The sequence below is a fragment of the Ascaphus truei genome, chromosome 12 (assembly GCF_040206685.1).
Source record: "Ascaphus truei isolate aAscTru1 chromosome 12, aAscTru1.hap1, whole genome shotgun sequence".
NCBI lineage: Eukaryota > Metazoa > Chordata > Amphibia > Anura > Ascaphidae > Ascaphus > Ascaphus truei.
In genome coordinates, this window is record NC_134494.1 from 32836308 (window position 1) to 32854438 (window position 18131).

Sequence of the window (18131 nt, forward strand, 5' to 3'; positions counted from 1 at the left end):
GAGTGATGCTTCTTAAAGTGATCATGTTTAAGTGAGAATATATAGTTAGACTATAGTTTGACTAGAGGTTGACTGGGGACTGTTTCTTTCTGCAAACTCGTCTACAAAAGGCAACAAACTGTGTGCTACTTTGACCACACTATGATCCCATGCTTGTTATCCAGCACACTTAACCCCCTCTTTACACCTTTTTTTTTTTTACTGCAGCCTCTCCCAACACTGACTGCACACAACTGCCTCCCGCACCCCCTCAACCCTCTGCAAACCCTGAATAGGCCAAAGCATTGCAATGCAGCAAAACATTTTGACAAGAAAAAGGCCCATCCCTGCTATTTAGTCTGCAAACACTCCACGGTAACTACCCTGCTAAAAGTTTGCAATGGAATCCAGTGTGGAATGAAATGGGGATAACTCACTGGTGCAATATTCCTAGATTTTGCAAAGGCTTTTTTGATACTGTTGATCATGTTATCTTGCTCAACAAACTCCAGAGCTCTGGAATAGGGAAGCATGCTTTAAACTGGTCTCATTTCTACCTATCAGGTAGATCCCAACATGTGTCCATCTCCGGCTCTAACTCCAACCCCTTAGATATCACCTGTGGTGTCCCGAAAGGCTCTGTTCTGGGGTCCCTACTCTTCTCAGTGTTCATCAATGATCTTACTACAGCTCGTAAGGAAGCTTCAATACACATGTATGCAGATGACACAATCCTATATGCACACAGCCCTAGCCTCTCCGACCTTGAACACATACTTCAATCTGACTTTTTGAGACGTGAAAATTGGATTCCCAAAACAAACTATTTTAAAACACTGACAAGACTGTAACAATGGTATTTGGAACCAAGGCTAAATTTTTTAAGCTTCCAATGACTGAGCTTCAGATCAGAACCAACGCTAAAACCACCCTAACTCCTGTAACTAGTTTCAAATACTTATTTATTTATAAAATATTTTACTAGGAAGTAATACGTTGAGAGTTACCTCTCATTTTCAAGTATGTCCTGGACATAGAGCTAAGACAAATAATACATGGTTACAAATACAGTTACATAAATGAACAGGGTACACATTATATAGAAGACATTGCATGCACAGTTAAAGAAAATATATATTATAGGCTTATGTAACAGTTATAGACCAGATTAAAATGTGAGACAGCCTTAGTTTTGAAAGAACATAAACTGGTGGTGGATGTGAGAGTCTCCGGGTGGTTGTTCCAGTTTTGTGGTGCACGGTAAGAGAAGGAGGAACGGCCGGATACTTTGTTGAGCGTTGGGACCATAAACAGTCTTTTGGAGTCTGATCTCAGATGATAAGTGCTGCATGTGGTAGGGGTGAGAAGCTTGTTCAGATAGATGGGTAGCTTGGGCAGAAAGTATTTGAGGGCAAGACAGGAAAGGTGAACTTTGCGCCTAGACTAAAGTGATGACCAATCTAGTTCTTAGAGCATTTCACAGTGATGTGTGTTGTAGTTGCATTGGAGAACAAATTGGCATATTGAATTGTAGAGGGTGTCAAGTTTGCTAAGGTGGGTTTGGGGTGCTGAGCCATATACTATGTCTCCATAGTCGATAATTGGCATTAACATCAGTTGTGCGATACACTTTCTGACCAGCAGACTTAGTGATGATTTGTTCCTGTAAAGTACACCTAGTTTGGCATGGTACAGCATCCATCTGATTGGAGCTGTACCATCTGACCATAAAATGCGATTTCACAAGCCTTATATAAGGCTTGTTCTGTCTTATTTTAGCTTAAGAAGACGAAGCGACAACATACGCCCTATTGGACTTAATGGATTACAAGTGAAGAAGATAGAAGAAAAGAAGATTTTACCTGTTGCTGAGGATCGCGGAGGGATCGAGAGTTTCCTGATACCTTTGGATTCGGAGGGCGAAGGCATCTAAAAGGTAAGAAAAACATTGAATGTATGTAATTTTTGTTTTTCAGGTTTTTTTATTGTATTTTTGAATTTTAATTTTTTTGTTTGGCCATTTGCTGCCAATGTATTTATTTGTGCCCCTTTGGCAAGGCATGTTTTAACAAATTGTTGTTTTTGATTCATGGTTATGTTTTGTATTTCTGTTTATTGTTTTGAGTTAATTGTTATGTATCTGTAAGGCTTGTTTTTATTAAATGTTTGGATTGTTTAGGCATTTGATTTATTTTATTAATGTGTTGTTTACTGTAGGCTTTTGATTTAATTTATTCTTCTGGTGTTTAGGCTTTTGATTTCTTTTAATGTTGTGTTATTTAGAGGTTTGATTATTTTAATGTTGTGTTGTTTAGAGGTTTGATTTATTTTATAGTTCTGGTGTTTAGGTGCTTGGGTATGTTTTATCGTTGTGTCTTTTTGGTGCAGTTATTTCTTTTTGGTTGCCCATTGACTGCTATAGTGGCTTATCATGCCCATATTAAATGGGCATGATGTGCCAATCAATGGGTAGAGGGTGGAGATAGTTGCCCTGGGTTTTGGTGGTTAGGCTTCCCAGGTGGGTAGCGGGGAGGGGGGTTAACCCCTTCATTACTTTAGCGGTTACTAATCGCAAAGGTGATTAAGGGGTTCTGGCCATTAGATTGTATTGTTATTGTAATGCTGCCCTCAGAGGACATGGACGCAGAGGACGGTGATGAGGACGTCCTTCATCCTGGCAGGGGTAAGTAGAAGTTTTATTTACGTTATGCTGGATAATGTTTTATTTTGAATGGGCAAATGCACTCTTATCCAGATCTGGATAACAGTAATTTTGCCCATTAATGTACAAATTAGTACAGTATGTGTTGAGGAGGGTTGTTGGGAATAAAGGGCGTGCCCATTCCTTGCCATTGGGGTTATCTTTGCTCCCATTCAGGGCATAAATAACAACACTGGCAATGAATCAACGTTTTGTTTAGTATTGTGTTTGTATTTTGTTGTAATGTTTATTGTAGATAGCGGGGTTGGGTGAAGGTGGTATTTGGCCCGTGGTGGGTGTTTATGCCTACCGAGTGGGTAGCGGGAGGGATTAACTCCTTCATTACCTTAGCGGTTAGTAATGAAGGGGTTATCTCCTCCCGCTACCCCCCCCCCCTCGCAAGGCCTAAACACCCACCACATCCCCGCACGATCTTCCCCGCACGATTTAACCAACTCATCGAGGCTTTCTGAATAGCTGCCTAGCAAATTTTTGCGATAGCTGCTCAAAATCCTCGATGAGTTGGTTATCGAAGCTACTAGAATAGGTCCCTATGTTTAATGACATTTACCAATGTATATAATTCCAGTGAGTTCATACATTAGGCCAACTAAATGTTTTCATTAGAAATAGTTCTTTACCAGATATATATATATATATATATATATATATATATATATATATATATTTAAAACCAGAGACATAACATAAAACACAGACAAAGCTCAGTGCACATCCAGAAAAACTTATATACGGTACAGTGCCTAAATATACATGTATAAATAACTAATAAATAAAATGGTCTTTTAGTTTAACATTGTGTAGGGACCCTTGAAACGTGGTCTGCCGTGAAGTTTGGTTCAAGGGCTTACAACAATTTGGCCAAAATGTTAAACTAAAAGACCATTTTATTTATTAGTTATTTATACATGTATATTTAGGCACTGTACCGTATATAAGTTTTTCTGGATGTGCACTGAGCTTTGTCTGTGTTTTATGTTATGTCTCTGGTTTTAAATACATATTGCCATGCTCAGTAGCACTCCTCTGTGAACCTTATATGCTTATATATATGTTGTGGGTATTTTGGGGGTTCAATTTGAGCTTGTAGGTGTTCTGTATGATATATATATATATATATATATATATATATATATATATATATATATATATATATTGTGACAGAAACCAGGGGATGGTAATAAATTCCATATATAGGGCTCCCAGGATACTGAACAGTTTCTATCCTGTTTAGGCTGAAAAGTGCAGCCTCATAATACATGCACTCCATCCCACAGTTTGGCAAGTGCTGGAACTGAGGGATGAGCGATCCAGACCAGAGTTTGTCTGCTGCCTGATTTCTGTCACCTGTCCTGCTTGTTAGGAAATCAGTCTTAAGTACCTGATTTCTGTTTCCTCTCCCCCCTCCCCCAAGAACCTGGAGGCGGGAAGGCTGCTGGAAGCAGAGAGGGGAAAAGCCTCTCCCCAAACAGGTTAAATCATTCTTTTCCTTTTTGTCTAAAACTGCAAAGTTCCTTATTTTGTTGTTGGAAGTGGAAAAGCCACTCCAACCCTGAGACAGGGAAAACCTAAGTTAAGTTATTGCTCAGGTGAGAAGTTTTGTTTGCTTGTGTTTCTGTTATATGCACTGTGGCAGTCTCAGTGCCTGGGACTGAATAAACCAGGCATAGCCTGTTTAAAGGAAAAGCACGTGACGCCTCGTCATTTAACCTACCCTAAAAGACCGTGTTCTAACAGTCCCGGACAGACGGCAGAGCCCCGGAGTAAGCCGTTTGTCACATATGGTGAAGAATGCGGGCAGAACACTAAAAGGTCTGCGGGTTAAAGAACTTTAAAAGAAAAAAAAAAGTTTTTTTTCTCTTCAAACAAGATGGAAGACGTGGTGAGTGCGCTGGTACGCAATATTGCTGTCCAGAAAGACGCGAATGAAACCCAGCAACGGCTGTTAATAACCCAGCAAGAGATTAATGCAAACCAGCAACAGACGAATGCAGCCCTGCAAGATGCTAATGCAAACCAGCAACAGACGAATGCAGCCCTGCAAGAGGCGAATGCAGCTCTGCAAATCGCGAAAGAAAACCAGTAAGAGACAAACCGCTTGCTGTGAGAGGAGCAACAACGGTTCACCCAGGGCTTACAGCAGGAACTCGAGATCCTGAGGGGGACTATCAGTAACACTCCACTGGCAGATGCAGCCCCAGTCCCGAAAATGACCAGGGCAAGCCACTACCTTCAGAAATGGGGCCCTTGGATGATGTGGAAACCTATCTTCTCACGTTTGAACGCACGGCACAGAGAGAGGGATGGCCAGAAGCTGAGTGAGCCAGTCTAATCGCTCCCTTCCTAAGCATCGAACCCCAGAAGGCTTACTTTGATCTAGAGCCAGCCGAAGCTAACGTCTATACAAAATTGAAGTTCGAGATCCTCGCCCGCCTCGGCGTAACCATGGCTGTTAGTGCCCAAAGGTTCCACGCATGGTCCTTCACATTGGAGAAAGCCACCCGAAGCCAGATGTATGACCTTATCCACCTCGCTCGGAAGTTGCTACAACCCGAGATCAACTCAGCAAGCCACATCGTGGAACCGTTGGTCATGGACCAGTTCTTGAGGAAACTTCCCTCTGCCCTACGCCGTTGGGTCAGTCAGAGTGACCCCCACAATGCAGACGTACTGGTGGCCCTCGTAGAAAGGTACAATGCAGCAGAAGAGCACCCGCAACCCATAATCGTGGAGCAACCCCACTACCCAAGGTTCCAGGACTCTTCCAGAGACGGTAAAAGGGTACCAGGGTTAAGGGGGGCTGAAGAGCGATGACCGCCTTCACACAGCACCAGCAACAGTGGCTCGCACACTAAGGGCAACAGCCAACATGGGGAGCCGAAAAAGGGCTCTAAGTGGGACACAGACTATGTACCTACATGTGTAAATTGTTATGAGAGGGGCCACACTGCGAAAGTCTGACCACTAAATGCTGAACCAATGCAATGCAACAGCGTTGAACCTTATTCGCTGTGGTCCCAATGTATGGGCCCTAGCCCAGAGGACCCCTTGAATAACCATCTGTGGGCATTTGTAAAGATAAATGGTAAGAGGGTTCGGGCACTTCTTGACTCTGGGAGTATGGTCACACTAGTGTCCGAATACCTGTTGCCCACTGAGAAAAAACAGGTAAACAGTTCACAAAGAGTGGCAATTTGTTGTATACATGGGGATAATCACGAATATTCCACTGTTGATGTTCTTATTGAAACAGAGTTTGGTTCTGTAGATTTCAAAGTGGGTATAGTACCCAAACTTGCACATGATGTGTTAATAGGGACCGACTTTCCCCATTTTCTAAAAACGTGGTCCTCCTCTCAGAATAGCGCCCAGAGTTCAATAGCGGACCATAACGAAGTAACAGAAGAAACAAATCCTTTCTCTTTTTCAGAAATAGAGGTTGACGAGGGCCCAAATAAGAAGGGGAAAAAGGAGGAGTGCTGTAAAATTCCCTCCCTTACGGCTACCTTGGTAGGGAATACCCCAAATCAAGATGTTGAACAGGCACTTACCACCCCAGAACAGGATAAGACCCTCGCTGACCTAGAGGTCAGTCCTGGGAGATTTAAGAAGGCCCAGTGGGAAGACCCCACATTAGCGGAAGCAAGGGGGAATATACGGGACCAGAATAGTACTCCTGGCCAACTAGATAGGTCACTTGCCTACCCCTACTTCGAGGTAGAGAATGACCTAGTATATTGGGTTGATAAAAGGAAATCAATTGTAACTACACAATTGTTGGTACCACGGACATTCCGTAATGTAGTATTACACCTCGCACATAGTCACCCATTGGGGGGACATCTAGGGGTGGAAAAGACAAAAGAAAAGGTTCTCCAAAGCTTCTATTGGCCTGGGGTTCTGGCAGAAATTACAAATTATTGCTCCTCATGCACAGAATGTCAGATCACCGCCCCGTTCAAAGCGTACCGTAGCCCATTGGTACCCCTTCCCATAATAGATGTACCATCTGACCGGATTGCTATGGATCTAGTAAGACCCCTAATAAAGTCTGCATATATTGGTAATATTAGATTATGCCACCCGATATCCGGAGGCAGTTCCCCTACGTAGCACCTCTGCTAAAAATATAGCAAAAGAGTTAATAGTTCTGTTTTCTCGGGTCGGAATTCCTAAAGAGATCTTATCTGATCAGGGAACACCATTTATGTCCCAAGTAACAAAAGAGTTATGTAAACTTCTAAAAATCAAGCATCTCAGAACCTCAGTCTATCATCCACAAACAGATGGTTTAGTGGAACGGTTCAATAAAACCTTAAAGAGCATGTTACGCCGGGCGGTCGATAAGGATGGGAAAAACTGGGATTGTTTGTTACCATACCTGTTATTTGCAATTAGGGAAGTTCCCCAATCATCCACAGGCTTCTCCCCGTTTGAACTATTGTATGGCCGACACCCAAGGGGCTTACTGGATATAGCCAAAGAGACTTGGGAACACGAGGTTACCCCTTACAGAAGTGTAATAGAGCATGTTGCCCAGATGCAGGACCGAATAGCTGCAGTCCTACCTATAGTGAGGGAACACATGGAAAAAGCTCAAGAGGCACAGAGTAATACATATAATAAGGGTGCTAGGGTCAGAATTTTTTTTCCAGGTGATAGGCTACTAGTTCTGGTTCTCACCGTAGAGAGTAAATTCCTTGCTAAGTGGCATGGGCCATATGAGGTCTTGGAAAGAGTGGGAGAAGTAAATTATAAGGTGAGACAGCCAGGTAGGAGGAAACCTGAGCAAATTTACCATATAAACCTACTTAAGCCCTGGAAAGATAGAGATGTCTTGTTAACCCTAGTACCCCCAGGTCCGTCAGAGAATCAAGAAACTGACCCAGAAGTTAGCATAGCTGAAACCCTGTCCGTTCATCAGAAACGAGAGGTCCAGAATTTAGTGAGAAGAAACAAAGAAGTCTTCTCTACACAGCCAGGTAGAACTAGCGTAATTGAACATGACCTAGTCTCTGAACCGGGGGTCCGAGTTAACCTTAAACCGTACCGAATCCCAGAGGCCAAAAGAGAGGCTATAAGTTTAGAGGTTAAAAAAATGCTAAAACTAGGCGTAATTGAGAAATCCCAAAGTGGGTGGATCAGCCCTATAGTTTTAGTCCCAAAGCCAGACGGTACAACAAGGTTTTGTAATGACTACCGTAAATTAAACGCTGTGTCAAAATTTGATACTTATCCTATGCCCAGGGTGGATGAACTTGTAAAGAGACTGGGCAAAGCCCAATATCTCACAACCCTAGACCTAACAAAAGGGCACTGGCAGGTTCCCCTCACAGAAAGGGCAAAAGAAAAGACAGCCTTCTCAACCCCAGACGGCCTCTTTCAGTATAGGATGCTGCCTTTTGGCTTACATGGAGCTCCCGCCACATTCCAAAGAATGATGGATAACATTTTAAAACCACATGCTCGGTATGTTGCTGCCTACCTGAATGATGTGGTAATCCATAGTGAAGATTGGCAATCCCACCTTCCAAAGGTCCAAGCTGTGCTCAACGCAGTTCGGTCTGCTGGACTAACTGCTAACCCCGCTAAATGCACTATTGGTCTGGAGGAGGCCAAGTATCTGGGGTATTCTATTGGCAGAGGTTTACTCAAACCCCAAACACTCAAAGTAGAGGTGATACAAAATTGGCCAAGGCCAGTTACAAAAAAACAAGTAAGGACCTTTTTGGGATTAATTGGGTACTATAGAAGGTTTATTCCCAATTTTGCAACTAAGACAACCCCACTAACCGACCTCACAAAAGCAAGAGGGCCGCTAATGGTAAAGTGGTCCCCCGAAACCGAACAGGCCTTTAGAAGCCTGAAAGAACCAGTGTTGGTCACACCTGACTTCTCCAAAGAGTTCGTAGTCCAAACCGACGCATCTGAGATAGGGCTGGGGGCGGTACTCTCCCAGGAGTCTCAAGGTGAGGAGCACCCCATCCTTTATTTAAGTAGGACATTAAATCCCCAGGAGAAAAATTACTCCATAGTCGAGAGAGTTTCTCGCAATAAAGTGGGCTGTAGAGACGTTCAAATACTATCTGTTGGGGAGAAAATTCCGGTTGGTCACAGCTCATGCACCCCTCACCTGGATGTGTCAAAACAGAGAGAAGAATGCTAGAGTGACCAGGTGGTTCCTAAGCCTACAACCCTTTAAATTTTCTGTGGAACACAGGTCAGGGCACAAACATGGCAATGCTGACGGGTTGTCAAGGATGCACTCCCTAATATCCATGGTCGCTCATCCATCGAGGTCTGAGCTGGGGGGGAGGATATGTGACAGAAACCAGGGGATGGTAATAAATTCCATATATAGGGCTCCCAGGATACTGAACAGTTTCTATCCTGTTTAGGCTGAAAAGTGCAGCCTCATAATACATGCACTCCATCCCACAGTTTGGCAAGTGCTGGAACTGAGGGATGAGCGATCCAGACCAGAGTTTGTCTGCTGCCTGATTTCTGTCACCTGTCCTGCTTGTTAGAAATCAGGTACTCAAGACTGATTTCCTGTTTCCTCTCCCCTCTCCCCCAAGAGCCTGGAGGCGGGAAGGCTGCTGGAAGCAGAGAGGGGAAAAGCCTCTCCCCAAACAGGTTAAATCATTCTTTTCCTTTTTGTCTAAAACTGCAAAGTTCCTTATTTTGTTGTCGGAAGTGGAAAAGCCACTCCAACCCTGAGACAGGGAAAACCTAAGTTAAGTTATTGCTCAGGTGAGCAGGTTTTGTTTGCTTGTGTTTCTGTTATATGCACTGTGGCAGTCTGAGTTCCTGGGACTGAATAAACCAGGCATAGCCTGTTTAAAGGAACAGCACGACGCCTCGTCATTTAACCTACCCTAAAAGACTGTGTTCTAACAGTCCCGGACAGACGGCGGAGCCCCGGAGTAAGACGTTTGTCACAATATATATATATATATATATATATATAGTGATAATAGGAAGAGAAGTGATAGTGAAGATTCAGATGAGGAAATCAGTAATACACATAAAGTTACAACTAGAGAGGAGGAAAAAGAACACATTTTCTCAAAATATTCAACAACAAAAAAGTGATCATTTTTTAGGAGAAGGGGGGTCCTCAAACTGATTTTATCCATTGAGGGAGATGGAACCCCCATTAGGCAAAAAGTATACCAAAAAGAGAGAAAGAAACGAGGAAAACGAGGAAAGAGAAGAAAAGGAAAAAAAAGAAAATAGCAAGAAAATAGGAGATACACAGAATATTTTTAATTTAAGTTCTAGAATTTTAACTCCGCCAGAGAAAGATATTATTTCCAAGGGATTGAAATTTGCACCAACTACAGGTCCAAATAATTTTGGTCTGTTTGTTGACGCTCAAAATTTTCCACGAAAGCTAACTTTGAAACTTTTTTTTTAAGTCTAAAGAAGTAGAAATTAGGACTAATGATAATCTAAAAATAGATCCTAAAAGTTTCTCTAAATCGGATATGAAAAAGCGTATCATACATTCTGGCTTTAAGACGCCATCTAAGTTCTATCCTGGACACTGTAAGGGTAGGAACTTGGAAGTTTTTTCTGAGCTAGTCATAAAAGATTTTGAAAAATTAACGTCCAACAATTCTTCATTTAATAATAATCTTTCAAAATCAGAAAGGGAAGCTCTAAAAGCATTAACCGAAGATAGGGAAACAGTTGATAAAGGGGGAGGTTAGTTATATTAAATAGAGAAGACTATATTAAGGAGTCTGAAAGAATTCTAGGCGACACAACAACATATTGTAAACTTTCCAGAGATCCTACAATTCAATATAAAAAAAAACTACAAGTACTTCTAAATAAAGGTAGAGATGATGGTATATTGGATGACAAAGAATTTGATTTTTTAAACAAAATAAATCAAATATTACCCATCTTCTATTACCTACCCAAACTGCATAAGTGACCCACAAACCCCCCGGGAAGACCGGCCATAGCAGGGATCGATTCCCTTAGTTCGAACCTATTAGCTTATGTAGATATTTTTTTTCCAGAATATGTCAAGAACCAAAAATCATACATCAGAGATACAACAGATATCATAATGACTCTTAAAGAACAGATATGGGAGGAGGATTTTTATCTTGTTACAGGGGATGTCACGTCCCTATATACATCTATAAGTCACCAACAGGGATCTGAAGCAATAGACAAAATACTAGCTAAAGATCCCAATATGACTCATGAACAAGCCAATTTTATTTTAGACAATAAACATTTTATATTAAAACATAACTATTTTTGGTTTGAGAACAATTTTTAGTTGCAAAAATGTGGAACCGCCATGAGTAGCAAATTCACCCCCAGCTACTCAAACCTTTTCATGTCAGTATGGGAAGATGACCAAATTTGGTCAATTGCGGAGCTGGGGGCGAATTTGGTCCTATGGCGGAGATTTATAGATGACGTCATTTTTATTTGGAGGGGAGATGAGGAGAGTCTTTTAAAGTTTATTTCTTACATTAATGATAATAATCTGAATCTCAATTTTACCTGTGAATATAGCAAAAACAGAATAAATTTCCTTGATCTGGCAATTTATGTCGAAGAAGGTACTATTAAAACAATGGGGGCTATGCACTAAGCTCCGAGCTTTCGCGCCGGCCTGAAACAAATTAGCACGTCCGATAAAAAATGAAGCCGGCGGCGTGATTCACTAAGGCCCTCAGCCCATTTTTTATCGGACGTGCCCAAAACTGGCTTATCGTGCGTGCAATGTATTTTCCCCCCTGCTAGCGTTCTTAACCTTTCCGTACGCAAGCTGATAGAAAAAAAAGCCGCTTGTAACATTTGCATGGAGATTTGCCATCTTCATGCAAGGCTTTTACAGGCGATCGTACAATAAATAAATACATTTTAATTATAGTGTACATGAGCAGGGTGTCTCCGGAGCTGAAAAGCTTTGGTTTCAGATCCGAGGACCCCCTACTTCAGGAGATACAGGCCCCGTTATGGGGTGCCGGTATCCCCTGCAGAATTTCAATGTCCCGGTCACATGACGCGGACGCTTGAAAGTGCAGGGGATACCGGCACCCCATAATGGGGCCTGTATCTCCTGAAGTAGGGGGTCCTCGGACCTGAAACCAACGCGGGTCAGCTCCGGAGACCCCCTGCACATCTACACTATAATTAAAATGTATATTAAAAAAAGAATTAACAAACATCAATACACGACCCCCCTATCCCCCTCCGCCCTAACACATACAGTACAATAATGTGCAAAATAACTATTATCCAGATATGGATAATAGTTTATTTGCCCATTATTAAACACTGCATTAGCATACCTAAATAAAGTCTATAAAAACAGCAGCCAGCTAATCCAATGAATACAAGCAATAACAACATCAACAATGAATTAATTAAACCATTAACCAATGAAACCAATAAATTCCTAAACCAACTCAAAATGAATAGTAACACTAACCAATCAAACCAATTAATTACAACAACATTAATAAATGTAAACATTAAAAGACAAAGAAATAAATTCAAACAATCTCAGAAAGAACCATAAAACACATTAGCTAACATAATACAACATTAACTACAAGCGAACACTAATCGCAAACCTTTTATTAGCATTAAGCATGAAAAAAAACAAACAATGACATCCACATAAGAAACTGACATAAAAAAACCAACAGCAATACCAAGCCAGAAATGCCTCCCAAATATTGTCATAATAATGTATTCATATGTACCCTAAAGTGGTACAGATTAATATATTATCAGTCAATGTGCCTCCCCCAAAAAATCAAAAATCACATCCAATGAAAAAACCTGTAAAAAGAGACATTTACAAACATTCAATATATTACTTACCATTAGAAGCAGTGGCCCTCCGACTCCCGGGGTAACAGGAAGCTCACGTACCTTGAAGGCCTCCAACAGCATCCGATGCCATCCGCCATGAAGATCCGGCTCAGGTACCCCAATCTTCTTTTTTCTTTCTTTACTCACCTTCTATCTTCATCTGTAACCATTTCTTCATCTTCTTTATCTTCTTTCTTCATCTGTCAAACCAAAATACCCCATGTTAAATCCCAACCGATGTTGTCCCGTCATCTTCTTGGGCTCAAATGAGGCATCACTGCCTTAAATATGGCTTGTGACGTCACATTTAGCCTCAAAATGGTTAACAGCCACCTGATTGGCTGTTAAAACCATATTCCGACTTTTTTTTTTTTTTACATGACGTCACTTAAAGGTAATGATGCCAGCCAATCAGAATGGCTGTGCTTCATTTGCCTTTAAGATGACGTCACAAAATCCAAGATGGCCGGCGTCACATGGTATTTCAGCTAATCAGAGTGTGGAATTGGTTCCCACGATCTGATTGGCTGAAATACCATGTGACGCCGGCTTCGTGATGTCATCTTAAAGGCAAATGAAGCACAGCTATTCTGATTGGCTGGCATCATTCCCTTTAAGTGACGTCATGTCAAAAAAATAAAGTCGGAAGAAAGAAGATAGAGAAGATGAAGAAATGGTTACAGATGAAGATAGAAGAAGGTGAGTAAAGAATGAAAAAAGAAGAAAATTTTCAAGAAAAAGCCCGTTTTAGAGCGCAAAGTGCCTGTTTGCGCGGCTTAGTGCATAGCGCTCGGTGGAACTTCACGTTCTAAGAGCACTTTGCGCTCTTAAAACGACTTATCACTGCTTAGTGCATAGCCCCCTATGACACATTTCAAAGATGTTGATAAAAATAATTATATACTACAAAGAAGTTGCCATCATCCAAGTTGGCTTCGGAATGTGCCATGTGGGCAATTTAGAAGAATGAAAAGAAATTGCACTGACGATATGAATTTTAAGATCCAAACTAAATTTCTTGAAGACTGATTCTACAAGAAAAATTACAATAAACAAATAGTTCAGTCAGCAATATAGAAAGTGGAAAACCTAAATAGGGATGATATACTAAAAGATGCACCCAAAAAACAAAACAAGAAGGATTTTAATTTTTCTTTCATTACAAATTACAATAGAGAACCTGGAAAAATTGTTAATACAGTATTGTAAATAAATACTGGCATATAGTCAAGAATGATGAGCTAATTGGAGCTATGGTTCCTGACAAGCCAGTTGTTATATTCAAAAGGGCTAAAACATTAAAAGATAAATTGGCACCCAGTGCATTGCCCAAAAATAACTTAACAATTAATAGATGGTTGCCTAGTATTTAAGGTTTTTTTGGCTGCACCACATGTAAGGCCTGTGTTCATCGAGCAAGTGATAAACATGAATTTGTCTCAAATGTAACGAAGAAAAAATATATTATTAATAAACATATTACATGTAGAAGTAACCACATCATGTACCTCATCGAGTGCCTATGTGGGTTACAATATGTTGGTAAAACTAAGAGACAAATGAACATCAGAATATTAGAACACATTGGCAACATAAGGCGTAAAGTTTTAACTCATCTTTTATCTGAACATTTTATAATTAAACATCATGGTGATATATCAGGTTTTAAATTTAGTGCCATAGAACATGTTCTCCCCCATTGGAGAGGGGGAGACAGGGATGTAGCATTAACTAAAAGAGAATCCTTTTTGATATTTACACTTAAAACGCTAGTCCCAGATGGCCTAAATGCTGAACTTGATATAAAAGTTTTTCTGTAAAGTGAGCACTTTAACTTTCCTTTTTAAATTAATTTTAAATTTATTATAAATTTTTTAATTACAAATGCTTTTAAAATCAGTTTTTATATAAAAAATTTTTTTATGGTATTTATGTATATTTAGATGTACTGTATATTTAATATGTCTTTTTTACTTTCTCTTATATGATTATTAGGTATCAACAATCGTCGTGTAGAATATTGTCTTATAAATATTACTGTATGCTGTGATCATGTTGTGTGGGGGCAACATTATCACAAGCATGCAGTTTAAATATGCTATGGACTATATATATATATATATATAGGTAATATAAGTAGCATGTTTTGTATGCCAGTGTGCACTATAATTGATTTAAATGTCAGTACTAATTTTGAAGTATATACTGGCAGTGTATATATATACTTTTTAATTATTTTTTATTAGTTTAATGTATGCAGTTAACTTACAATGAGAAATATATTTGTATAGATATTATATCATGCTTGTTATATACATTATAGAATTATCGATCTTTTGTTACATTTGGTGTACATGTTAACATAAAGTTCCGGTATATACACCAGTAATACATGTTTACAACATAATTAGTGTATGCGCCGTTTTGCACCAATCACAGTTAGGGATTAGGTATATATACTTAGCTGTGAACACCAATTAGCCACTCCTGATGAAGACGTCATTACGTCGAAACGCGTAGAGTCCGGCTTGTCAGCCATCTTGGAGGGGGAGAGTAGCAGTGGGTTCCTTGGCAGCACCATGCGTTCCGGTATCCTGTGTTCCGGTGACCATGACGTCGCGATCCAGAAGTGACGTATCCGGCAGTGGTTACAGTGTGTACCAAGCGAGGAAAGCTGCGACGCTGTAAAGACCTAGCTGTTCCAATGCCTGTTATTCTCTGACTGCCGTAAGCCTCCATTTGTCATTTTTTGATTGATAAACCTGTTATTTTTTATCTGCACTATGGTTGTTCTCTCTTCTCATTGAGATTGCTGACCTATATACCATACCTCCAGACCGGGATATACTATATTTCCAGACTGGCACTTATGCTCCTTTTCCTACTGTGTTTGTAAGTAGGAATTTGGTAGCTCTTTATATATATTTATCACACTGTTTGTCTACCGATTACCCTGCCTTCGGCAGTCCTGACCCGGCTACGTTTGACCACGGAATTCGCAACACGGATCCGGCTTTGTGGTCTAAGGTCGGTGTATATCTATCCCCACCTCAGCCCTGCGGTCCGGTCCAGGTTTGTGGTGAGCATAACCGTTACACAAGCCCATTGTTATTGAAATCCCCAAGAACTAACAGCTCACTCTTCTCATGCAGAAAGGAAATTAAGCCAAGAACCTGGATGATATCAGTCAGGGATTGTAGTTTTGGGGGCGGTAGATGCCAGCAATAAGAACAGGCTTAGAAAAGGGGAGGCAGATTTTGACAACTAGGATTTCAAACGAGGTGGGCTTGGGGGGAAATTAAGCACTGTGGAGTATGCTGTTTTAGCTTGGCTCGGTATATGTGGATAAGGGGGAGGGCCAGTGTAAGGTCCGCCGGGGGAAATCACTGTCCTGGCGCATCTCGCACTGCGGCTAAGCTCTGACATGAGTCTTTAAACTGGTTTCATTCCTACCTATCAGGTAGATCCCAACATGTGTCTATCTCGGGCTCTAACTCCAACCCCTTGGATAACACCTGCGTTGTGCCGAAAAGCTCTGTTCTGGGGCCCCTACACTTTTCAGTAGTTTTCATCAATGATCTTCCTACAGCTTTTAACTGAGCTTTAATACATGTGTATGCGAATGACACAATGTTATATGCACACAGCCCAAGACTCTCCAATCTTGGACACATACTTCAATCTGACTTTTTGAGACTTAAAAATTGGACTTCCCAAAACAAACGGTTTTTAAACACTGACAAGACTGTAACAATGGTATTTGGAACCAAGGCTACATTTCTAAAGCTTCCAATGAATGAGCTTCAGATCAGAACCAACGCTAATACCATCCTAGCCCATTACTAGCTTTAAATATTTGGGCTGATGGTTTGACTCACATTTAACATTTGGGATGCACATTGATACCATGACATCCAAAAGCTATGCCAAACTAGGTGTAGTTTATAGGAACAAATCCTCCCTAAGTCTGCTGGTCAGAAAGCGTATTGCACAGCAGATGCTAATGCCAATTTTAGACTATGAGGACATAAAGTAGTATATGGCAAAAAACAAACAAACTCACCTTAGAAAAATTGATACCCTCTACTATTCGATATCACACATCACTACAACACACATCACTGCGAAATGCTCAAAGAACTAGATTCACTTAATGTAACTATGTATTTGTAACCATGTATTTGTCATCATGACTCTATGCCCTGACATACTTGAAAACGAGAGGTAACTCTCAATGTACGGTGTACTTCCTGTTAAAACATTTTGTAAACAAATAAAACTCAACTGTGTCTATACGAAATCAGCATTTCATGGGAATACATTCCTCCCATTATTCTGCAACTGAATGTGTTCTATACAAAGCCACAGAATTACCTACCATTCCAACCTTCTAATATAAACAGGTATCTTTATATGTGCTACAGCAGATATCTCTATACATCTCCCCTCTATGGTTTAATGATATTTACCAATGTATATAATTCCAGTGAGTTCATACATTAGGCCTACTAAATGTTTTCATTAGAAGAATTTCTTCATCAGTTCAATTGTTTATTTGTACACGAGGGACAGATTAAAATATTGAAATACCTATCTGTGAATTGGATATTACATTGTATGTCAATGAAACATTAACTCTCTCTTTTTCTTTCAGTTAAAGCTTGAAGGACGGAAATAAATCAACAGTTTTGAAACATCCCAATTATATTCTTTCTGCTCCTCTGTTCATTATTTTAGTTCTATAAATTGCTGGCTGTTTGCTGCCATTGTTTGTACTACGCTCAAGCTGTGAAATCCCATTCCTTTTCCACCTCTAATTTTGGGTTCGCCTGTTCAGGTGTTTAATAAACTGTTGATTTCCATTCAGTTTAAATTGTAATATTTTTGGTGCTCTATTATTGCAGTCCTGTAAGCCAAAATACTTTCCGTTTGTGACTTTTAGCCACAATGTAACATATTTATCCTCCGTTGTGATCTGCAAAGTGAAAATATTGATAAAGTGTAAAAACGAATCAATTTACAAATGAAATAAAACAACTCTAATTTGAATATGTTTCCTTTTCATTATTTGTGTGATTTGTACTTTAGTCTAAGAAAGTTATTTGAGACCGCGCTGATCAGGAGCTTCCTGGTTCTTTGTGGTTACAGTGTTTCCCGCTGCTCCAAATCTCTCCCGTGATCCACTGGGGCAAAGCAGTCACACAATAAAAAAGAGAGGAGCGCAGAGAAAAGTCTGTGTTAGGAACATCCCTTAATAACATATAAATTGTAGTACATAAAAACGTACATTGAGTAAAATAACGCAGATGACGTGCTCCACCGCACCACTGGTAGATGTTACAGCGGGACCCAAGGCGCACCTCCTACAGTAGGTTAGCTCCTACCGGATCCTCAATTGGCCACCTGACCAAAAGCAGCCGGGCCATACTAGCCAGAGCACACTGCAAATCTCGCGAGAGCAGCTGCCTACAGTAGCTAGAGCAGCACTTTCACACAGCACAGGGTGGGGGGGGGGGAGGAAAAGGCACAGTTCCTGATGTGTGATCTCACAGCGTCATACGTTTTAATAACTAGA

The 18131-nt window shown here is 40.6% G+C and overlaps 1 protein-coding gene across 11 annotated transcripts in view; it reads left to right on the forward strand.

Annotated features, from left to right (window-relative positions):
* The window catches only part of LOC142464100 (embryonic protein UVS.2-like), a 95284-nt gene extending 77696 nt beyond the window's left edge, over positions 1–17588 (forward strand). For 5 of the 11 annotated variants that reach the window (XR_012787575.1, XR_012787571.1, XR_012787577.1 and 2 more), the window contains one exon: positions 17211–17586. Coding sequence is in view for 1 of the 11 variants with exons in the window: in XM_075567257.1 (XP_075423372.1) it covers positions 17211–17221 (11 nt within the window). In the remaining 10 variants the exon portion in view is untranslated. Of the gene's footprint in view, positions 1–207; positions 355–1758; positions 1916–17210 lie in introns of all 11 variants that reach the window. The other 6 variants (XR_012787576.1, XR_012787572.1, XR_012787573.1 and 3 more) reach the window with 5 other exon arrangements.
* The last annotated feature ends 543 nt before the right edge of the window (positions 17589–18131 follow it).